The sequence below is a fragment of the Lepus europaeus genome, chromosome 3 (genome assembly GCF_033115175.1).
Source record: "Lepus europaeus isolate LE1 chromosome 3, mLepTim1.pri, whole genome shotgun sequence".
NCBI lineage: Eukaryota > Metazoa > Chordata > Mammalia > Lagomorpha > Leporidae > Lepus > Lepus europaeus.
The window spans coordinates 110,131,304-110,155,500 of NC_084829.1; the positions used below are offsets into that span (position 1 = coordinate 110,131,304).

Genomic DNA, 24,197 nt, shown 5'->3' on the forward strand with positions numbered 1-24,197 from the left:
AGTTAATCCATCCAGAGAATGGTAACCATGGACAGAGGCCAGGGAGGAGGCTCTAGGTGAACTGGAGGTTCTGAAATTGTGGGAGGGAGCAGCTGGAGGGACTGGGGGCATCTTCTTGGTCAGGAGCATCTTCTTGGCTTGGCTCAGCTTCTATTTATAGAGGAGTTGATGGCAATGATGATATTTTTATTCAAATCCACTCAAGGATAGATTTTTTTGTAAGATTTTTAAGCATTACTTCTGATGCTGCTTTGTCAGTAGAATTAATTCAACCAAGACATTCATGTTGCAGTGGATTTTGTTGTGAAGAAGTTACGTGGTTTTCTTTGAGCTCTGGTTGCATTTCGATGAGGAAATTCTTTCTTCTGGACTGCAGGTGACCAGCGCCATACTGACTGGAGTGGAGTCTGCATCCTACCAAGAATTCGTTGAACACCCACCTGGGCTCAGTTCCCACACAGAGAAGCTCTAGGCAGAGCAGACAGCTACTCCTGGGAGAGACCCCAAACAAGACCCAGACAAGGTAAGCTGCCTTGTGGCAATGACAATCTCTCCTGTCCTCTTTCTCTTGTCATCACTTGGATTTCGGGGCGTTTTTGAGTGTTTCCATTACAAGTGATTCAATTACCAGGAATCTCTGTGGACTCGATGTCACCTCCATGTTTCTGCATCCATTGATGTGGTTTAATTTGCATTGATTTAGATACGTCCTGATCACTGCAGATAAGGCAGTGCACAGAGGACTCCTGACCAACTCCAGAAGCTGCTAAAGGGAACTGCCACCAGGTCACTGCCAAGGCTTGCTCCCCAGGACCATGGCTAAGAACCTGCTAGCAGCGGCCACCTGTCCAATTTGCCTGGACTATTTCTCACGTCCCGTCTCGCTCTCCTGTGGACATGTCTTCTGCTTCGATTGCCTTCGCCACTGGGTGGCAGGAAGAGAGGATTTCGTGCTGGTTTGCCCCACATGTCGCTCGGTCAGTGAGAAGGTACCTATGGAAGAGTGGCTAATCGGAAAGCTGACCCTTCTAACCAGGCAACACAGTGGTCTCCTGGAGCAGAGTCTGCTCCTTAGTGAGGAGGTTCTGAGGTTCCAGGAGGATGATGTCCTGGACACAGCTACCGCCCACTCCCTCCTTGAGCTCTCCAGCGATCAGAGGAGCGTTGAATGTGGGAAGACCTCCAACAACCTGCTGGAAGACCCCAGTGGGTTCCCTCACCTGGTCTGTGTACTAGGAAACACCTGCTTCTCCTGGGGCCGCCATTACTGGGAGGTTGAAGTAGGAGAAGCCAAGGAGTGGACCCTGGGTGTCTTGCAAGAGTCATTTGACACAAAGAAGGGTGATTTAACCTCTGACCACGGTTTCTGGATCATCTCCGTGGAGGCAGGATTCATTCACCCCTGCACCAACACAGAAGTAATCGTTCCTGCAAGCCCTAGTCTTCACTGCGTAGGAGTTTTCCTGGATGTGGATTTGGGAGAGATCAAGTTTTTTGATGTTGGAAATAAAGCTCTCATCTACATGCACAGGTTCCTTTCCACTGTGGAGCCTTTTCGTCCGTTCTTCAGTTTTGTACCTTTTTGAAGGTGCCACTGGTGCCCTACAGAGTATCTGCCTAGAACGTTCAGCCCATCTGCAACTCTCAAGTGACAAAGACCTTTGGCCCTTGGTCGGGATGACCAGGAAGACACAATGTTAGCATATACTGTCAACATTTGATAGACAGTTTATAGATTGTAGATTCTTGTGGTGCAATAATTGTTTAGCATTTTTGAACTAGTCAGTAGATTTGCAACAAAATGACATCTGTATTTTAAATAGATTTCCTCATGAAATAAGGAAATATTTGGGGGCACTAAGCACTGAGACCTCTGTTTGCTCGCCTCTGAATGGGAATGAAGATCTCTAAGAGCCAAAACGTTATGACGATTGTGAGACAACACTGGACACTTGTTTCATAGTCGATAGAAACAGAGAATATTAGTTTTAAGTCGAATGTACATTTTATGGGTAGAAATTCTTTTTCATGAAGGTATTCTCTTTTCTACATAATTCCCTACAATGATAGTTGTCAGGAGATAAAGTATTAAGCTTCCCATTTGTAATTCTCAAAACACAGCTGCACAAGGATTCCTGAAAGATGAACACTGTGACTCAGCTTATTCTCATGGAGTTGCCCTGGCCCCCTTCAAGCAGTAACTTAGTGTGTGGTTGTCAAAAGGGCTCTGAAGGGGCTGGCTCTGTGGCGCAGCGTGTAAAACCTCTGCCTGCAATACAGACATCCCATGCTGCTAGGCCTGGGAAAGCAGTGGAAGATGGCCCAGTTCCTTGAGCCCCTTCACCCACGTGGGAAACCTCGAAGAAACTCCTGTCTCCTGGCTTTGGATCGGCACAGCTCTGGCTTTGGCAGACAATTGGGGAGAGAATCAGCAGATGGAAGCCCCCCGGCCCCCCCCTTTCTGTCTATGACTCTCTCTTTCTATACCTCTCCTTCTCTCTCTGTGCAACTCTGATTTTCAAATAAATAAATAAATAAATAAATCTTTAAGAAATTAAAGCGATTGGATTTATGAGCATTAAAATAAATCTTAACAAAAGTCTTATTTGAAAGACTCATGGTCTGTGGTCAACCTGTGCTTACTTTTGTTTTGTAATCAGTAGAACTTCCAGCTTTTCTTTGATGGCGGTCATGGCATCACACATTTTCAGGGCTGTGCTAATGACTTCCTGGCAAAACTTCAGAGAAAACTTGCATGTATAAGTGTGCTTGAGAGTTGTTTTGCACAAAATTAACTGATTAACCATAAAACAGCAGTATAGGACATCTGAGTTATTTAAGTTGCAGGATAAGGCCATTTAAAGTCAGTCTCTAAATACTAGCACATGGGGCCGGCACAGTGGCGCATGAATAAAACTGCCACTTGCAGTGCCAGCATCCTGGCATCCCATGTGGGCACGAGTTCCATTCCCGGCTGCTCCACTTCCCTTCCCGCTCTCTGCTGGGGCCTGGGAAAGCCGAGAAATGGTCCAAGTCCTTGGGCCCCTGCACTATGTGGGAGACCCAGAAGAAGCTCCTGGATCCGGGCTTCCAGCTCGGGCTGTTTTTGACAATTGGTGAGTGAAGCAAGGAATGGAGACCTCTCTGTGTCTCTTGCTGCCTCTGCCACTTCCTCTGCTTCACTCTCTGTGTAACTCTCACTTTCAGTAAATTAATAAATCTTAAAAAAAAAAAAAAAAACAGAAAGGGAAAAGAAGATGTCCCTTGCCTGCATTCACCTCCTTCTGGTGCCAATTGCTTGGGATTCATGGAGAGGTGTTCTATGTGCATGTGTGTATCTGTTACCTAAATGTTAATTCAGTACAGGCATTGTTTCTACCTTGCTTTTTTCACTTGGTAATATTCATTTATATTATATATTATATATTTATATGATATTAGGTTAAGAGGTCTTCCACCTGCTGGTTTACTCCCCAATTGGAGCCAGATCCAGAGCTGTGCCAATCTGAAGCCAGGAACCAGGAGCTTCTTCTGGGTCTCTCAAGCCGGTGCAGGGGCCCAAGGACTTGTGTCGTCTTCTGCTGCTTTCAGGCTGTAGCAGGGAGCTGGATTGGAAGTGGAGCAGTTGGGACTTGAACCAGTGGCCATACAGGATAGTGGCGCTGCAGGCAGTGGCTTTATTACTACCCCACAGTGCGGGCCCCAAGTGAAAAATTTCAGTATGTATCCTGTGCATGTATTGTCTCATTTAAAAATGGAAGTGATAGTTAAACTTGAGAGTATAAAACAATTTGAATGTATGTCATTGTAAAAATGAAAAGAAAAGAAAGGTAGGAGGGAGGAAGGGTATTATGGTCTTCAAACAGCCTATGTTCCCTTTATATAAATAAAAAATAAAATACAAAAATGGGGAAGCTATCCAACTAACATTTATATATCTCCAATAAAGTTGTTTGGATGAAAAAATTAAAGAAATAAAATAAAAGTGTGAGGTATCGGCGCTATCACCTATGATGCTGGCATCTCATAGAGGCACCAGATCCTGTCCCAGCTGCTCCACTTCCCATTCAGCTGCAGCTGATGAGCCTGAGAAAGCAGCAGAAAATGGCCCAAGTATTTGGGACCCTGCCACCCAGGGGAGAGGCCAGCATGAAGCTTTTGGAGTTGCTCTGGCCAACCAGTGGTGGTTGTGGACATCTGGGGAGAAAAACAGAAGATGGAAGATGCTCTCTCTCTCTCTTCCCTTCTGTATCTCTCCTCTCACCCTGTCTCTGTAACTCTGGCTTTCAATAAAATAAATCATAAAGAAGGCATAACCATTCAAAGTATGTATACACTAAAGAAACAATCCTAAATATTTATAAAAGTACAATTTGTGTTAAAAAACTTTTTCCATAGACAAAATGATAAAAAGTTTTGTTTGGGACATCAACTTGAAAATGTACAGATTAATTAAAATTAGTGTAATTCACATTATATGAGGGTACTTCAAATGTTCATGGAAAATATTGTTTAAAGGTGCTTATTTTGATGCAAAAAACTGGAAACCAAACACATATATTTCACATTTATTTTCCATGAGATTTTTAAGAACTCACATATGTATGGATTTCAACTTTTTAACACCAAAATAAATGTATCTTTTAAATACATTCTCTGCCCAGTGTTTGGAGTAGCCGCATACATATAACAAACATAAGATGATCATTGAAAATAAGCACAATTTCCACACCCAAACAGATAAAATCAGATGATTTTTCTATGGTGATTTTATAAAAACTCCCATTGCATTTTCTGGTCAACTTTGGCAGCAAGGCCATAAACAGGATGCTTTGGGCAACAAATTTTCCGATTTCTCCAAGGGCTCACTTCCCCTTTGACACTAAGCAGCTCTCCAAAGGAGTATGTATTCCTTTTCACCTTGCTATTGGTTTGGAAAGTTACTACACATCTGTGTTCTCTACAGTGCAGCTCCTTCTGGAAAGGATGGTTCCTCTCCTTGTGGGAGAAAGCCCGACGATCTCCCCACGCTGAGAGACAGCAGGCCCGCGGAGGAGCAGAGCCGACCAGGAGCCCAGAACAGGCTCCCTGGGACTGAGGAGACTCATCAAGATACAGAAGGCCTCTGAGGGAGTGCTGTGCCAGAGCCGAGCGCGGAGGCCCTGGACTGCCCTGCTGCTCAGAATGTGCAGAACCTGCTGCTAGAGCGAGGCTCCCACTGAAGCCTGGAGACCAGCAGTGCCTCTGACCATGCGGCCCTCGTCAGTGCGGAGGACTCCTGGCCCGGGCAGGCGTGAGGGGAAATGGGCAGGAGGCCATTGATGTGGACTCAGACACTGCAAGCCCCTGGGGAGCTGAGCTGCAGTGGCTGCGCGTTAGTTAACTGCAGGAGGCGGGGACCCAGTTAGCCAGGTAAGCTGTTAGCAGCGATGCTGTCTCTGACCCCCGCTCAAGGTTCCTGTAAGTGCCACGGGAACACGTTTTGGTGCAAGTTGTGTGAAGCTGCTTTACCTCTGTGCACATCCAGATTCAAGAATCCTTTTGTTTGGCTCTGGTTTGTGATTGTAAAAATGAAAGCTGAATTTAATTAGTCTAAGATTTTTGTTTTTCACAAGATTTTAGCGTAGTATAGGGGCAGAGTGTAGGGAGAGAATGTAGGGATAGGGAGTGAGGAGAGCCCTGGTTGATTTTACTTTTTTTTTGTTTGTTTGTTTTTATTTGAAAGATAGAATTAGACAGTAGAGAGACAGACAGAGAGAAAGTCTTTTTTCTTTTGGTTCACCCCTCAAATGGCTGCCATAGATGTCGCTGTGCGGATCTGAAGCCAGGAGCAACGTGGTTCCTATGTTCTCCCATGCGGGTGCAGGTTCCCAAGCACTTTGGGCCATCCTCCACTGCCCTCCTCCACAGTAGAGAGCTGGACTATAAGAGGAGCAGCCAGGATTAAAACCCGGCGCTCATATGGGATGACGCCGACATAAGAAGAGCATTAACCAAGTGAGCCACTGCGCTGGCCCTGTATTTCGACTTTTAACAAATTCTTTGTGAATTTATTTGGAGACAGAGCAATAGAATCTCCCATCAGGGTTCATTCCCCTGGGTCAAGTTCAACGGCTGGAGTTCTATCCACGTCTCCCTTGCGGGTGTAGGAATATAATTACTTGGGCTGCAATTCTAAGCCTCTTTGGGAAGGAATTCTAGAAAGATTCTGGAACATACCTGAAAAACCAGCGTATTTTGAGGCAGAAATCAGCTGAGAAGTGGTTGACTCAGGATCAGAAAAATACAAGACAAAAGACTTGGACAGATCAATGAGAGGCATGCTTGGGTCTAAGGCTAGAAATGCAGGTGAGGTAGGGTACCAGGGGCCCAACTTTAAACTGGGTGCGTGAAGGACATGAAATAGAATAACCAAGAAAAACACCAGGTGTTTTCTATGTTTTATTGCAAACTAAAACGTCAATTGTACAAACGAAAATAAAATCATACATGCAAAATCAAGGTCAAAAACCATTTTTGGTGTGTAGATGTCAAAGAGTTAACATGAGTGAGCAGAATTCTACAGTGGAAGCAGGAGCAGCAGTGTCCTGAGGCTGGAACTGGCTGGGAGATGCTCTTTCATCTCAGAGGGGGCAAGCGTTTCTACAGGTGAAAGAACACCCATGGTTCAGGGATCCAAGGTCAGAGCACCCATTTCTCTCTGTGTAACAGTGGCAGAAGGCCCAGAATGCTCTGCCATTTCCCCACCTTGACATTGTGATGAGCACATGGCTACCACATTTCCTGTCACATGACAGTGCTGTTTATTTTTTAAAGATTTATTTGTCATTCATGGTTTCAGAGAGAGAAGCAGAGATAGAGAGAGTGAGAATGAGAGATATAGAAAGGGAGATGGAGGTCTTCTATCTGCTGGTTTTCTCCCCAATTGGACACTAAAGGCAGAGCTGAGCCGATTGGAAGCTGTGAGCCAAGAGCTTCTTCCGGGTTTCCCACGTGGGTGAAGAGGCTCAAGGAACTGGGCCATCTCCTACTGCTTTCCCAGGCCTAGCAGCCGGGACTCGAACCACCGTCCATATGGGATGTCTGCACTGCAGGTGGAGGCTTTACACGCTGTGCCACAGAGCCGGCTCCTTCAGTACCCTTTTGACAACCACACACTAAGTTCCTCCTTGAAGGGAGCCCAGGGAATTCCATGAGAACAAGCATGAGTCAGCACCAATATAACTTAGTCAGTTTTCGTCTTTCAGGAAACCTTATGCAGCTGTGTTTTGAGAATTACAAAAGGGAAGCTTAATACTTTATCTCCTGACAACTATCATTATTGGGAATTATGTAGAAAAGAGAATACATTCACGAAAAGACATTTCTACCAACAACATGTACAATCGACTTAGAACTAACATTCTCTATTTCTGTCGACTATGAAACAAATGTACGGTGTTGTCTCACAATCGTCATAACGTTTTGGCTCTTAGAGATCTTCATTCCCATTCAGAGGTGAGCAAACAGAGGTCTCAGTGCCTAGCGTCCCCAAATATTTCCTTATTTCGTGAGGAAATCTACTCAAAATACAGAAGAGATTTAGTTGCAAATCTACTGACTTTTCAAAAATGCTATACAATTATTGCTCCACTAGAATCAACAATCTATAAACTGTCTACCAAATGTTGACAGTGTGTCTTCCTGGTCATCCTGAGCAAGGGCCAAAGGTCTTTGTCACTTGAGAGCTTGTGGAAGGGCTGGACGTTCTAGGCAGATGCTCAGTGGGGCACCAGTGGCCCCTTCTCTTGGAGTTCCGGATAGAAGAACGGACGCAAAGGCTCCAAGGTGGAGAGGAACCTGTGCATGTAGATGAGAGCTTTATTTCCAACATCAAAAAACTTGATCTCTCCCAAGTCCACATCCAGGAAAACAACTACATGGTGAAGACTAGGGCTTGCAGGAATAATCACATCTGGGATGGAGCAGGGGTGAAGGAGTCCTGCCTTCATGCAGATGATCCAGAAACCCCGGTCGGAGTTTGAGTCACCCTTCCACTTCCTGTAAACTGACTCCTGGGGGGCGGGAGGTCTCCCTCTGTGTCCTAGTTGCTGGCAGACTCACCCGAGTGGTTTTCCTCCGTGCTCTTGGGTCTCTGCCCAGGGCCTGGAAAAGAATGAACCCACTTGAGGTGACTAAGGCTAGCTGATTACTTGATGGTGGCCCAAGGTCAAGGAAACTGACACAGGGACTCAGGCTAGAGCTTGTTATTTTAACACATGGCACACGGAAGACGAAGAAATGTGTTTGCAGATCCTACACACATTGGAGCACACCTTGTACATAAAGCACACAGACATATTCAATATTTTTTCTTAACAGTTTTTAAAAAAGTCCCTGGTTAACGCCACTCTTAGGATCATTGGTTACTATCCTCTCCCTGTCTTTTATGACCTTGTCTAAATATGATCAGAGTCAGCGAACTTGGAAGGCTTCCATAGCCTTGGCAACTTATTACAAGAGCCTAGGGTGGTTACTCGCACCAGAAACTAGAGTGTCAATTTGTTGGGTCAACAACAGGAGTCATTGTGCATTTGCTCCTCATGTGGGATCTCTGTCCTTAATGTGCTGTACATTGTGATTTAATGCTATAACAAGTACTCAAACAGTATGTTTCACTTTGTGTTTCTATGTGGGTGCAAACTGTTGAAATCTTTACTTAATATATACTCAATTGGTCTTCTGTATATAAAGAGAATTGAAAATGAATCTTGATGTGAATGGAATGGGAGAGGGAGCGGGAGAGGGGAGGGTTGCAGGTGGGAGGGAAGTTATGGGAGGGGGAAGCCATTGTAATCCATAAGCTGTACATTGGAAATTTATATTCATTAAATAAAAATTAAAAAAAAGTCTTATTTATTTGAAAGTCAGAGTGACTGGGAAGGAGAGACAGGGAAAGAGAGATTGTCCGTTCTCTGATTCATTCCCCAAATGAGCACAATGGGTGGAGCAGGGCCTGGATGAAGCCAGGAGACTGGAGCTCCATCTGGGTCTCCCTCATGGGAGGCAGGGGCCCAAGCACTGGAGTCATCTTCCATTGCTTTCCCAGGTGCATTCTCAGGGGGCTGGGTCAGAAGTGGAGCAGCTGCGACTCAAACCGGTGCTCAGAACCGGACGCCTGTGGCTTCTTCACGCACTGCACCCTAACAGCCGTTCTTCCTAAGGACAGCGAGGGAGGGCCTCAGCAGGCGTTTGGTGCTAGTAACTGAGAGGTGCCCTCTGTCTTCTGTCTTGATTGTGTGATGGGCAGCAGAGAGGAGGTGAGGACTCAGCCTGGAGGCACAGGAGGTCGCGTGCCCGTGGCTGTCCCACATCGGGCATGGAAGCTGCTTGTGACAAGCCGCCCCCGACAGCGGCTGCCTTGTGTGAACTGGGTTTTGCAGGGATATCATTCCTTTCAGGATCCCAGACTCCTGCCCACGCTTTTATGTCCTCACCTCGCCGCCATCAACCCTGGCTGCACCTTTCCTAACCTGCGTGCCTGCGGGCTGCTTTCTAGTTTAATGAAGAATCTCGGGAGATACATTCCATTTGATTTTTAACCTTATCTCATGGAACCACTAATGAGAATTAAAAAGTATTCTAATTTAAAAAAAGAGCATGCATCTACTTTGATATGTTGTTATAAGGATATTAAAGTATCACAGACAAGTGGCTCCAAATATTTCTAAAGCATGAGCATAATAAATTGATATTTCTCCCTAACTTCAGTGTTACTGCAGTAATGGGATTTGGGAATTAAAGTGAATATTTCTGGAAACATCTTTCTCTTGGCAAACATAGGCTCAGCAACAGCAGGTGTAGGTACACTCAGGCCACACCAAGAGCTTGCAAAAGATGTAAAACTCTAGGAGAACCACGGCTTTGCCATTACTAAAACTTTGAGAGCCCATTGGTTTTACAGCAGTCAAGAACTATCTGATTTGAAACAACAAAAAAATTAAATGGAAGCAGTGAAGATACTCTCACCTTATTTGGAAGAGGAAGAGAAGTGTTTCATATTAACCACACCGTGTGCGTTAGTTTTGAGATGGCAGAAGCCATACAAATGATGGCTGGCTTCATCCTTAGAGACTTTGGTTGCCAAGAAGCCAAGAATTGCTGCTGCTGGGAGGAATTATGGAACTTGGTGTAGAGTAGGGGTCCTTGTCAAGCAGTCAGAGGGACCCTGGGATGCAGAGACCCTCTGAGAGAAGATCTGCAAGGTCCTCCCTTTTCCACCTACACGTCTTTGGCCAGTAAGCTTTTCTTCACTAAAGTCAATCCAAACATCGTCTCATCTGAAACAGCCACAGAATATGTAGGATTCCAGGCATCTTCTCGTATGTAGCAGTCACAAGATTTTGCAAAACAAAAATTATATAGCATATTGAGGTTAAAATAAAAAAAAATAATTTGAGACCTTCTGCTGTAGATATTAATGTATGGAAATTCACCAGGTTAAAAAAAACATTGCTGTGGGAACAGCACAGTGGTTTAGCAGGCAAAACTGCCGCCTACATTCCATGAGGACAATGGTTCCTAATCTATCTGATTCATCTTCTGATCTAGATCTGATCTAAGGCACCTGTAAAGCAGCAGAAGGTGGCCCAAGTCCTTGGGCCCCCTCTCCCAAGCAGCAGAGCTGGAAGAAGCTGTTGGCTCTTGGCTTCTGTCAGTCCTGCTCCAGCCATTGCGGCCATTTAGGGGGTGCCTTCATCTGGGGGTGCTTTCAGGCATTTTCTAGTACATAGGAATCACAGAGTTTGCAAAACAAAAATTATAAGTTTCTGAGGTTAAAATTTAAAAAAATTTTTTGAGACTTTCTGTTGAATGTATTTATATACCTTCACCAGGATCAAAAAAACTTGCCGTGGGACTAGTGATGTGTCATAGCAAGATGAGCCACTGCCTTCGGCAATGGCTTCCAACATAGATGCTGGCTCAAGTCCTAGCTGCTCCACTTCTGAACCAACTTCCTGCTAAATTCACCTGGGACAGCAGTGGAAAATGGCCCAAGTGCTTGGGTTTTTGCACCCAAGTGGCAGATGTGGTAGAAGCCTCTGGCTCCTGGCTTTAGTCTTGCCCAGCTCTGGCATTTTCAGCCATTTGGTGAGTCAACCAGTGAAAATAAGATCTCTCTCTCTCTCTCTCTCTTTATTTCTCTCCCCTTCTGTCTCCCAGTCCCTCTCTGTGTAACCCCTCTGTCAAAGAAAATAAATACATCTTTTAAAACATTGTTGTGTGTTTGGTGTCATAGAGAAAACAGGAACCCTAAGTAATTCAGGTTATTGGGACCGGTGCTCTGATACAGCAGGTAAAGCCTCTGCCTGAGGTGCAGGCATCCTATAGGGCACAGGTTCGAATTAGACTCCCCCACTTCTATCCAGCTCCCTCGTGCTGGCCTGGACAACCAGAAGAAGACCAAGTGGTTGGGCCCCTCACCGAGTGCTGTCCTCAGAGAAGCTCCTGACTTCTGGCATGGGACAGTGCACCTCCAGCCATTGTGGCCATTTGGGGAGTCAAGCAGCAGATGGAAGACCTGTCTCTCAGTCTCTCGCTCTCTCTGTGGCTCTGACTCAAATATACAAATACATAAATCGTTTGAAGAAAGAAACGTGGTTTCTGTGTGTATCGCTCAGAGCAGAGAGCATGTGTTTTCTGTGTTTCAACAAGCACCCTTTTCAGAGCACAAACATGATGTGGCTGATGATTACAGCAGCACAGCAGCCTCCTCCGGATGCATCTTCCCTATGCAGCCCAGTAGCTTCCCCTAAGAGTGGACTTGCAGAATCCAAGAACAACTTTGTAAATCCTGTTTACTCAGGAATGCAGCAGAGATGTTAATGCCTATGATGACCTTGGCCAGGATCTGATTAGGATTAGGCACTGGTTTGTTTCTTTGTTTTCAGTTTTTACTTTCTAATGCATATTGTTTTTAAGAAATAGCTATGAAACAAGAGTGTCTAGTTTAAATGGCAGTAGGTTTCCTACCTCGAGTTACAAAACTTTGAATTGTGTACTCAGAAATGTTAAGGGTGCTGAATCACAGAACATGAAAATAGGGCTGATGAAGGTTCTACTTGATTGGATTAGGTTTAGGCAGCACATGGCTTAGGGTGGGGCCCTGTGAGTGGAGCCTGTGTCTTGAGCATTCTAAAAGGCCAGAGACTCAGAGCTCCAAGTCACTTCAGAGAGGAGCCCAGAGCAGGAGAGGTGAGGGATCAGGCAGGAGCCTCTCAGACCTCCAAGCAAGTCTCCAGCTCAAGGTGAGTTGTCTCTCTTCAGGGCCAGATCCCCAGCCCATTTCTCTTTGGCGACAACTTGTTTTCCATCTCTCTTCCCTTTGGAGGTTATTAAGCAAAGAGTCATTCTGCCCTAGTGCACTGAGCTTTGCTAGGCTTCCACTCCAACATCTTTTAAAATTTTAGTTTCACTTCAGGTCACTTTTTTTTTTTTGACAGGCAGAGTGGAAAGTGACAGACACAAGAGGGAAAGGTCTTCCTTTTCAGTTGTTTCATCCCCCAGATGGCAGCTACAACTGGCACGCTTTTGTTTGTGCACCACGCTGATCTAAAGCCAGGAGCCAGGTGCTTCTCCTGGTCTCCCATGTGGGTGCATGGCCCAAGCTCTTGGGCCATCCTCCATTGCCTTTCCGGGTGACAGCAGAGAGCTGGCATGGGGAGGAGCAACCGGGATAGAATGCAGCGCCCCAACTAGGACTAGAACCTAGGGTGACCGCCCTGCAGGCAGCCAACACCCCCCCCCTTTTTTTTTTAGGTTTATTTATTTATTTTAAGAATTTATTTAATTATTTGAGAGGTGGAGTGACTCTCAGTGAGAGGGAGAGACAGAGAGAAAGGTCTTCCTTCTGCTGGTTCACTCCCCAGTGGCCGCAATGGCTGAAGCTGTGAGGAAACAAAGCCAGGATCCAGGTGTTCTTCCTGGTCTTCTGTGCGGGTACAGGGCCCAGGAACTTGGGCCTTCTTCCACTGCCTTCCCAGACCCTGGCAGAGAGCTGAATTGGAAGAGGAGCATCCTGGACTAGAACCAGAGCCCATATGGGATGCAGGCAAGCAGGCAGAGGATTGAACTACTAGGACCTCATGCTGGCCCCACTCAAGTCACTTTTCATACGTAAATGCATTTTTTTTCAGATGAGGGGGAGGAAGAGGATAAGTGTCTGCAGCATAAGAATGTGTGCAGCATTAATCCCATCTCTTTCTTTTCTAGCCTTATTTCATCAAAATTGTCCAGCTTCTCACTTAAAACCTAAAGTAAAGGCATGTACTATTTTTACTCATTTCATGATAGCTAACTAAAACATTTCTTCATTGATGGATAATTAGATTCTGATCATAATACCCTAAAACAACACGCTATGCATGGTTAGTTTTCTCAGGTTTTTTGCGTGTATACCATGGTGAGATAGGCAAGCTCTTTCAGACTGCGAAAATCACCATGGTCAATTTGACTTAAAAATAAGGATGCATATTGTGTGTGTCTGTTGGTCTTATCTTGTTGATCTTGCTGTTGATAAAATTATTTGCATTTTTATCAAATTTTAAAAAACACTTCAAAGGTGTTTAAAACAAAGATTAGGCATTCTCTGGATAATGTGGCATTTTCAACACATTTGAAAGCAAAGATTTATTTTTGTAAAGGCAGAGAAACCCTGAGGGCTAGAGAGAGAAAGAGATCTGCCATCGATGGGTTCAGTCTCCAGATGACCTCAGCCCCTGGGCTTAGGCCAGGCTGAAGCCACCACCCAGGATCTCCATGCTGGTCTTCCAAGTGGGTAGCAGGAACCCAGGTATTTGCACCATCTTCTGCTGCTTTCCCAGGCTCATTAGCAGGATCAGAAGTGGAGCAGATAAGCCTCCAACGGCTGCTCCAAGATAGGATGCCAGTGTCCCAAGTGGTGTCTTGGACTACCATTCCCCACACAGGCCCCATTGCATCAGGTTTATACACAGTGTGCTGCTCAGGGGCCAGTGCTGTGGCATCCTGGGGAAAACTGCCACCTGCAGTGCCAGCATCACATATGGGTGCCAGTTTGAGTCCTGGCGGCTCTTCTTCTGATCCAGCTCTCTGCTTTGGCCCAGGAAAGCAATTGTTAGGAACCAGCACCACGTGAGAGACCCAGAAGAAGCTCAAGGTGCCTTTCTTTGCATTGGCCCAGCTCTAGCGGTTGTGGCATTTGGGGAGTGAAACAGTGGACTGAAGACCTTACTTTCTCTCTCTTTGTAGATAAATAAATATTTATTTGTGCTGATCAATTCTGGATAAAAAAAAATGTTTTCCTTTCTGTGTCTTCACTTGGAATAAGATAAAGCTATGTAAAGTAACTTATTTGTGTTATAGCTTCCAAAGTCTTTAAATTCCATGTGGGAAGATATTCTGTTTTCTTACACATCTGCATTTGCATAGTTTGATGCAATTCAAATGCATGGGAATCTCTGAAATGTGTCCTTGGCTGGAGCTGAGAGAAGATGCTGAAGGCTACCTGGTTGTTCTAGTCACCCTTTTTAACAATCTGCATCCATGGATTAATACTTGGACTATGATAATGACTGCTCTTTCTTGTGTGTTCGATTATCCAACCACAACGGAATGTGGGATTTGTGAAGTCTTGGTGGGAGCTCTGCCAGTTATTCAGTGCAGGTGCTTTTGTAGGGAGATCTTCAGGATTGGACCCTCACAGAGGCTGCACAGACTTCAGTGCTGGGTCTGATCATGGGGCTTTCCCTCCTCCAATCAGCCATACCCAGCTGTCAGAGTTAATCCATCCAGAGAATGGTAACCATGGACAGAAGGCCAGGGAGGAGGCTCTAGGTGAACTGGAGGTTCTGAAACTGTGGGAGGGAGCAGCTGGAGGGACTGGGGGCATCTTTTTGGACAGGAGCATTTTCTTGGCTTAAGCTCAGCTTCTACTTATAGAGGAGTTGATGGCAATGATGATATTTTTATTTAAATTCACTCAAGGATAGATTTTTGTAAGAACTTTTAAGCATTTCTTCTGTTGCTGCTTTGTCCGTAGAATTAATTCAACCAAGACATTCATGTTGCAGTGGATTTTGCTGTGAAGACGTTAGGTGATTTTCAGCACGTTCTGGTTGCATTTCGATGAGGAAGTTCTTTCTTCTGGACTGCAGGTGACCAGCGCCATACTGACTGGGGTGGAGTCTGCATCCTGCCAAGAATTCGTTGGACACCCACCTGGGCTCAGTTCCCACACAGAGAAGCTCTAGTCAGAGCAGACAGCTACTCCTGGGAGAGACCCCAAACAAGACCCAGACAAGGTAAGCTGCCTTGTGGCAATGACAATCTCTCCTGTCCTGTTTCTCTTGTCATCACTTGGATTTCGGGGCGTTTTTGAGTAGTTCCATTGCAAGTGATTCCATTACTGGGATTCTGTGGACTCGATGTCCCCTCCATGATTCTGCATCCATTTATGTGATTTAATTTGCATTGATTTAGATACGTGCTGATCACTGAAGAGCAGATGGTGTACTGAGGGTTCCTGACCAACTCCAGAAGCTGCTAAAGGGAACTGCCACCAGGTCACTGCCAAGGCGTGCTCCCCAGGACCATGGCTAAGAAACTGCTAGCAGCGACCACCTGTCCAATTTGCCTGGAGTATTTCTCATGTCCCGTCTCACTCTCCTGTGGACATGTCATGTGCTTAGAATGTTTTGAAAACTGCAATTCAGAAGGAGAGGATGTCTGCCCCATTTGTCGCTCAGTCAACGAGACGCCGTGTGTGGAAGAGTGGAAAATCAGAGATCTGACCTATCACTTCAGGCAGCACGGTCCTGTCCTGAGGCTGCATCTGCACCTCAGTGAAGAGCTGAGGTTCCAGGAGGACGTGACCCTGGACGCAGCGACCGCCCACTCCCTCCTTGTGCTCTCCAGCGATCTGAGGAGCGTCCAGTGTGGGAAGCCCTCCCACCACGTGCTGGAAGACCCCAGGAGGTTCACTCACCTGGTCTGTGTCCTGGGCACCCCGTGCTTCTCCTGGGGCCGCCATTACTGGGAGGTGGAAGTAGGAAAAGCCAGGGAGTGGGCCCTGGGTGTCTGCCAGGAGTCAGTCGACAGGAAGTGGAAGGGTGATTTAACCGCTGACCAGGGTTTCTGGATCATCTGCATGAAGGCAGGACTCATTCACCCCTGCTCTGTCCCAGATGTAATCGTTCCTGCAAGCCCTGGTCTTCACCGTGTAGGAGTTTTCCTGGATGTGGATTTGGGAGAGATCAAGCTTTTTGATGTTGGAAATAAAGCTCTCATCTACATGCACAGGTTCCTCTCCACCTTGGAGCCTTTGCGTCCGTTCTTCTATCCGGAACTTCCAAGAGAAGGAGCCACTGGTGCCCCACTGAGCATCTGCCTAGAACGTCCAGCCCATCTGCAATCTCTCAAGTGACAAAGACCTTTGGCCCTTGCTCAGGATGACCAGGAAGACACACTGTCAACATTTGGTAGACAGTTTATAGATTGTTGATTCTTGTGGTGCAATAATTGTATAGCATTTTTGAACAAGTTGGCTGATTTGCAACTAAACAACCTCTGTATGTTGAGTAGATTCTCTCACTAAATAGCTATGTAGTTTTAGGGGACACTAGGCACTGGGACCTCTGTTTGCTCGTCTCCTAATTGGAATCAGGATCTCTTAGAGCCAAAACTTTGTGATGATTGCAAAACGTTTGTTTCATAGTCAATAGCAAAGAGAGAATATTAGTTTTAAGTAGATTGTACATTTTGTGGGTAGACGTGATTTTCATGAATGTATTCTCCTTTCTACATAATTTCTGATAATGATAGTTGTCAGGAGATAAAGTATTAAGCTTCCCATTTGTATATTCTCAAAACACAGCTGCATAAGGTTTCTTGAATGATGAAAACTGTGACTGCGTTATATCAGTGCTGCCTCATGCTTATTCTCATGGAGTTGCCCTGGGCTTCCTCCAAGGGGTAACTTTGTGTGTGGTTGTCAAAGTGGCACTGTCATGTGACAGGAAATGTGGTGGCCGTGTGCTCATCAGAAAGCCAAGGTGGGGAAATGGCAGAGCATTCTGGGCCTTCTGCCACTGTTACACAGAGAGAAATGGGTGCTCTGACCTTGGATCCCTGAACCCCTGCCCACGGGTGTGCTTTCACCTGCAGAAACGCCTGCCCCTCTGAGATCAAAGAGCATCTCCCTGCCAGGTCCAGCCTCAGGACACTGCTGCTCCTGCTTCCACTGTAAGAATTCTGCTCACTCATGTTAACTCTTTGACATCTACACACCAAAAATGGTTTTTGACCTTGATTTTGCATGTATGATTTCATTTTCGTTTGTACAATTGACGTTTTAGTTTGCAATAAAACATAGAAAACACCTGGTGTTTTTCTTGCTTATTCTATTTCATGTCCTTCATGCACCCAGTTTAAAGTTTGGCCCCTGGTACCCTACCTCACCTGCATTTCTAGCCTTAGACCCAAGCATGCCTCTCATTGATCTGTCCAAGTCTTTTGTCTTGTATTTTTCTGATCCTGAGTCAACCACTTCTCAGCTGATTTCTGCCTCAAAATACGCTGGTTTTTCGGGTATGTTCCAGAATCTTTCTAGAATTCCTTCCCAAAGAGATATAGAATTGCAGCTCAAGTAATTATATTCCTACACCCGGAAGGGAGACGTGGATGGAATTCCAGCCTTTGATCCTGACCCAGGGGAATGAACCAGTTGATGGGAGATTCTATTGTTCTCTCTTCAAATAAATTCACAAAGAATTTGTTAAGAGTCGAAAAACAGAGGCCAGCACAGTGGCTCACTTGGTTAATGCTCTTCTTTTGCCGGCATCATCCCATATGACCGCGGGTTCTAGTCCTGGCTGCTCCTCTTCCAATCCAGCTCTCTACTGTGGCCCAGGAGGGCAGTGGATGATGACCCAAGTGCTTGGGAACCTGCACCCGCATGGGAGAACATAGGAACCACCTTGCTCCTGGGTTCAGATCCGCACAGCACCATCTGTGGCAGCCATTTGAGGGGTGAACCAAAAGAAAGAAGACCTTTCTCTCTGTCCGTCTCTCTACTGTCTAAATCTGTCTCTCAAATAAAAACTTAAAAAAAAAGTAAAATCAACCAGGGCTCTCCTCACCTCCTATCTCTACATTCTCTCCCTATACTCTGCCCCTATACCACGCTAAAATCTTGTGAAAAACAAAAATCTTAGACTAATTAAATTCAGCTTTCGTTTTTACAATCACAAACAAGACAGAACAAAACAGAACCAGACAAAAGGATGCTTGAATCTGGATGTGCACAGAAGTAAAGCAGCTTCACACAACTTGCACCAAAACGTGTTTCCGCGGCACTTACAGTAGAACCTTGAGCGGGGGTCAGACAGCATCGCTGCTAACAGCTTACCTGGCTAACTGGGTCCATGCCTCCTGCAGTTAACTAACCCGCAGCCACTGCAGCTCAGCTCCCCAGGGGCTTGCAGTGTCTGAGTCCACATCAATGGCCTCCTGCCCATTTCCCCTCACGCCTGCCCGGGCCAGGAGTCCTCCGCACTGACGAGGGCCGCATGGTCAGAGGCACTGCTGGTCTCCAGGCTTCAGTGGGAGCCTCGCTCTAGCAGCAGGTTCTGCACATTCTGAGCAGCAGGGCAGTTCCAGGGCCTCCGCGCTGGGCTCTGGCACAGCACTCCCTCAGAGGCCTTCTGTATCTTGATGAGTCTCCTCAGTCCCAGGGAGCCTGTTCTGGGCTCCTGGTCGGCTCTGCTCCTCCGCGGGCCTGCTGTCTCTCAGCGTGGGGAGATCGTCGGGCTTTCTCCCACAAGGAGAGGAACCATCCTTTCCAGAAGGAGCTGCACTGTAGAGAACACAGATGTGTAGTAACTTTCCAGACCAATAGCAAGGTGAAAAGGAATACATACTCCTTTGGAGAGCTGCTTAGTGTCAAAGGGGAAGTGAGCCCTTGGAGAAATCGGAAAATTTGTTGCCCAAAGCATCCTGTTTATGGCCTTGCTGCTGGAGTTGATCAGAAATTAGAATGGGAGTTCTTATAAAATCACATTAAAATTATCTGAATTAATCTCTTTGGGTGAAGAAATTGTGCTTATTTGCTATGATCATCTAATATTTATTTTATGTATGCGGCTACTCCAAACACTGGGCAGAAAATGTACTTAAAAGATAAATTTATTTTGGTGAAAAAAGTTGAAATCTATGAGAAATCTGTGTTTGTATTTCACTTCTTTTGCATCAAATAAGTGCCTTTAAATAATATTTTTCCAGATACTTTTGAAGTAACCTCATATAATGTGATATTACACTTATTTTAATTAATATGTAAATTTTCAAGGTGAGGTGCCAAACAAAATTTTTTATCTTTTTTTCTATGGAAAAATTTTCTCTTTGACACAAATTGTACTTTTATAAATATTTAGGATTGTTTCTTAAGTGTATACATACTTTGAATTGTTATGCCTTCTTTATGATTTATTTTTATTGAAAGCCACAGTTACAGAGAGAGGGCGAGAGGAGAGATACAGAAGGAGAGAGGGAGAGAGAATCTCCCATCTTCGGATTTTCTCCCCAGATGGCCACAACCACCAAAGGTTGGCCATGGCAACTCCAAAGCTTCATGCTGGCCTCTCAGCTGGGTGGCAGGGTCCCAAACACTTGGGCCATTTTCTGCTGCTTTCTCAGGCTCATCAGCTGCAGCTGAATGGGAAGTGGAGCAGCTGGGACAGGATCCGGTGCCTCTATGAGATGCCAACATCATAGGTGATAGCTCCAATGCCTCACACTTTTATTTTATTTCTTTAATTTTTTCATCAAAGCAACTTTATTGGGGATACATAAATGGTAGTGTTATAGCTTTCCCATTTTTGTATTTTAATTTTTATTTATATAAAGGGAACATAGGCTATTCAAGGAGCATAAGACCCTTCCTCCCTCCTACCTTTCTATTCTTTTCATTTTTACAATGACATACTTTCAATTTGTTTTATACTCGCAAGTTTAACCATCACTTCCATTTTTAAATGAGACAATACATACACAGGATACATATTGAAATTTTTCACTTGGTGCCCACACTGTGGCATAGTGCATAAAGCTACCGCCTGTGTGCCAACATCCCATATGGGTACCAGTTCCAGTCCCAACTGCTCCACTTCCAATCCAGCTCCCTGCAACCGCCTGAAAGCAGGACAAGATGGCACAAATCCTTGGGCCCCTGCACCGGCTTGAGAGACCTGAAGAAGCTCCTGGTTCCTGGCTTCAGATTGGCACAGTTCTGGATCTGGCTCCAACTGGGGAGTGAACCAGCAGATGGAAGATCTCTCTACCTAATATCATATAAATATATAATATATAATATAAATGAATATTACCAAGTGAAAAAAGCAAGGTAGAAACAATGCCTGTACTGAATTAACATTTAGGAAACACAGATATACATGCACATAGAAAACCTCTCCATGAATTCCAAGCAATTGGCACCAGAGCAACGTGAATGCAGACAAGGTACAGCTCCTTTTCCATTCTTTACTTTTCTTCTCTTTTCTTTCTTTTTTTTTTTTTTTTTTTTTTTTTAGAATTCCACTCAATCTTTTTCAAGTAGGGACAAATCCCCACTTAAAAAAAAAAAAATCTGCAGTTTGAAGGGCAAAGGGAACAGATAAAAAAGAGTCAACGTTATATTCACCCCTCCCCCACAGAGGTTTTCCAAACCTGTTGTAGCTTGACTAAAATGTTCAGAATGTGTGATTTTCAAGGCAGGTCTCGTTATACAAAGAAACTGCTGGCATTCTTGACTCGTGAAGAATCATGGCAGAAAAGCCCGTTCTTCTGAGTCTTAAACATGGTCCAAGAAAGCCTATTCTGATTGTAGCAACTGACCAGTCAATCCAGAGTTCCACTTACAAAACCCCTGCCCTGTTGCTTTTTGTTTCCATTTCCTCCCCTGAGAAAAGGGCAATGTGTGGTCCAAGCTGGAGAGCTCAAAGGCTTCAAGTCTTTCTGCTACATGTGTTGATGTCCCCTCCTCCTGCTGCTCCATTGTATTGGCACTTGATGAGCAGAAGTCAAGTGTGCGAGGCTGATTCCAGTCAGTCATCCACAAGAGACTGCTGCACTTTGTCCTGGATTTCATGGGGGGAGGGCTGGAGAACCAGTTTTTGCAACAGGTGCCAATCAAAGGCAGTTGCTGATTATGACTCTAATTTTGTTTTCTTTGACAATGGTAGCGTGTCTTCCTTGTCTTCATCCTCATCCTCATCTTCATCATTGTCAGGATAATCTACCAAACCCACAAGTCCTCCCTTTGTAGTAATAGCTGCTGTCTGAGATGTATTTTTAGGGACGGATCCAGGAGAGCCTTTTCTTTCTTTCTTTTTTTTTTTTTAAAGATTTATTTATTTACTTGAAAGTCAGAGTTACACAGAAAGGGAAGCAGAGGCAGAGGGAGAGAGAGACACAGAGAGGTCTTCCATTCATTGGTTCACTACCAAATTGTCAAGAACGGCTTGGGCTGTGCTGATTGGAAGCCCCTATCCAGGAGCTTCTTCCGGGTCTCCCACGTAGTGCAGGGGCCCAAGGACTTGGGCCATTTCTGTGCTTTCCGGGGCCCTTGCAGAGAGCAGGATGGGAAGTGGAGCAGCCGGGACTGGAACCTGCACCCATATGGGATGCCAGCGCCCTAGGCATTAACCTACTGCACCATGGCGCTGGCCCCTACCTTTAGCTCTTAAACCACAGACATTAAAGCCCCACAGGAGGGGGAGGCTATCAAGTGCGTCCTAGTTGCTGACAGACTCACCCAAGTGGATTTACACCGTGCCCTTGGGCCTCTGCCCAGGGACTGGAAAAGGATGAACCCAATTGCGGTGACTAAGACTACCTGATTACTTGATGGTGGCAAACATAGGCTCAGCAACAGCAGCTGAAGGTACACTCAGGCCACACCAGGAGCTGGCAAATGATGTCAAACTCAAGGAGAACCATGACTTTGCCGTTGTTAACACTTTGAGAGCCCATTAGCTATACTGTGGTTTCGAACACTTTGATTTGAAATAATTTTGCCAACAAAAAATTAAATGGAAACAGTGAAGATACTCTAACTTTATTTGGAAGAGGAAGAAAAATGTTTCATATTAAGCCACATCATGTGCATTAGTTTTGAGATGGCTGGGTTCATCCTTAGGGTCCTTTGTTGCCGAGAAACCAAGACTTGGTGCTGCTAGGAAGAATTATGGAACTTGGTGTAGAGTAGGGGTCCTTGACAAGCAGTCAGAGGGACCCTGGGATGCAGAGACCCTCTGAGAGAAGATCTGCAAGGTCCTCCCTTTTCACCCTAACTGTCTATGGCCAGTAAGCTTTTCTTCACTAAAGTCAGTCCAAACACCATATCAACAGATCCTGCCACAGAACATGTAGGATTTCTGTCATCTTATAACACACAGTAATCATAGATTTTTTGTGATCACATGTTTTCTATTGCATGATGATAGCCTGAAATCACAGAAGCCTGAGTGGTGCCTTAACACCACTATGTTTGTTGCCAAAGTCAGAAATCCTTTGAGAATCAAAGACAAGCAAGCAGTGCGTAACAGAGACTTTTAGCCAATAATGGCATTACAGGGGAGCCTAGATTGATCAGCACAGGCTTTGAGGATTCGCTCTAGAATCTGGACCATGGGTTTATGAAACAGCCAGTATGTGCTTATAGACCACAGTGTCCAGCCTCAGATCCTGCTCCTAAGGTGCACCTGCTCCTGAATCCGAGAATTTGAGACTCACATTTACAGTGTAATGGGTAGAGCGGTGCTACCTTCCACAATTATAGAGAAGCCAGAAAGAAAAACTAAGTGGTCACTCGGTGCCACTTTTGCTTTTTTAATAATGCTTTGTTTTCACACCTAGATTAATTTTCCCAAGGTCCATGGAGCCAATCAAAGGCTTTGGGACTTCTTTTTTTTAGCATTCTTTTTTTGTTTGTTTGTTTTTGAGAAACTAGTTAACTTTAAAGAAGAACCCAAGAATGATAGATTTTTTTGCGAGCACTTAGACATAACTATAAATTATGAGACCTAAGAATACCTCCTACTTAATACACTAAAATGAAATAAAATTTTGAGAACAAATTTTACTCTTGCTCTCATAATACAACTCATTGAAGTCATAGGTCCTGCATTGGAAGTTAATGCACAAGGACTCCTGTTGTGTATCTAAAAATGCATTCCTGATTTCAAGATAACTTATGCAAGATCATGTGTCATGATATGCCATAAAAGGATCTTTTGGGCCTGGTGTTGGGTAGATGGTAGGCTGCTACCTGCAATGCTGGCATCCCAGATGGGTGCCAGTTTGTGTCCCGGGTGCTCCACTTCTGATCCAGCTCCCTGCTTAATGGCCTGAGAAAAGCAGCCGAAGATGGCTCAAGTGTTTGGGTCCTTGCCACACATGTGGGAGATCTGGAAGAAGCTCTTGGCTCTTGGTGTTTGATGTGAACCAGCTGGTGGAATATCTGCCTCCCTCTTCTCTGTAACTGACTTTCAATTAAATACATAAATTTTTTTTAAAGGAAAAAATGAGGTCAGAGTACTATTTAAAACAATTGTCATTCTATGAGCCACGATATGGACTGGTTATCATGTTGGAGCAGTAATTCCTTTTAAATATTATGTACTATTGGCAGGTGCCCCGGCTCAATAGGCTAATTCTCCGGCTTGCGGTGCGTGCACCCTGGGTTATAGTCCCCGTCAGGGCACCGGATTCTGTAGCAGTTGCTCCTCTCCCAGTCCAGCTATCTGCTGTGGCCCAGGAGTGCAGTGGAGGATGGCCCAGGTCCTTGGGCCCTGCACCCGCATGGGAGACCAGGAGAAGCGCCTGGCTCCTGGCTTCAGATCTGAGTAGCATGGTGACCTCAATGCACCGGCCATTGCGGTTGCTTGGGGGTGAAGCATCGGAAAAGGAAGACCTTTCTGTTTCTCTCTCTCTCACTGTCTAACTCTGCCTTTCAAAAAAAAAAAAGTAAAACGAGTAAAAAAGATAATGCATTATTGATATATTATTATAAAGGTATTAAGGTATCAAAAATATATGGCTCCAAATATTACCAGAACATGAACATAATAAAAATAGATATCTACCTAAATTTATTGTCACTGCAGTAATGAGCAATTTGGAAA

The 24,197-nt window shown here is 45.1% G+C and overlaps 2 protein-coding genes across 2 annotated transcripts; both read left to right on the forward strand.

Annotated features, from left to right (window-relative positions):
* The first annotated feature begins 815 nt into the window (after positions 1–815).
* LOC133756625 (ret finger protein-like 4B) lies at positions 816–1,586 on the forward strand. Its single transcript, XM_062187244.1, has one exon. It carries the CDS (start codon positions 816–818, stop codon positions 1,584–1,586), a length of 771 nt encoding a protein of 256 aa, XP_062043228.1.
* Positions 1,587–15,610: 14,024 nt separating this feature from the next.
* LOC133756626 (ret finger protein-like 4B) lies at positions 15,611–16,441 on the forward strand. Its single transcript, XM_062187245.1, has one exon. It carries the CDS (start codon positions 15,611–15,613, stop codon positions 16,439–16,441), a length of 831 nt encoding a protein of 276 aa, XP_062043229.1.
* Positions 16,442–24,197: the final 7,756 nt, after the last annotated feature.

Excerpts from the sequence above, each read along its gene's own strand:
- LOC133756625 (XM_062187244.1), top strand. The coding sequence starts at position 816 with ATGGCTAAGAACCTGCTAGCAGCGGCCACCTGTCCAATTTGCCTGGAC.
- LOC133756626 (XM_062187245.1), top strand. The coding sequence starts at position 15,611 with ATGGCTAAGAAACTGCTAGCAGCGACCACCTGTCCAATTTGCCTGGAG.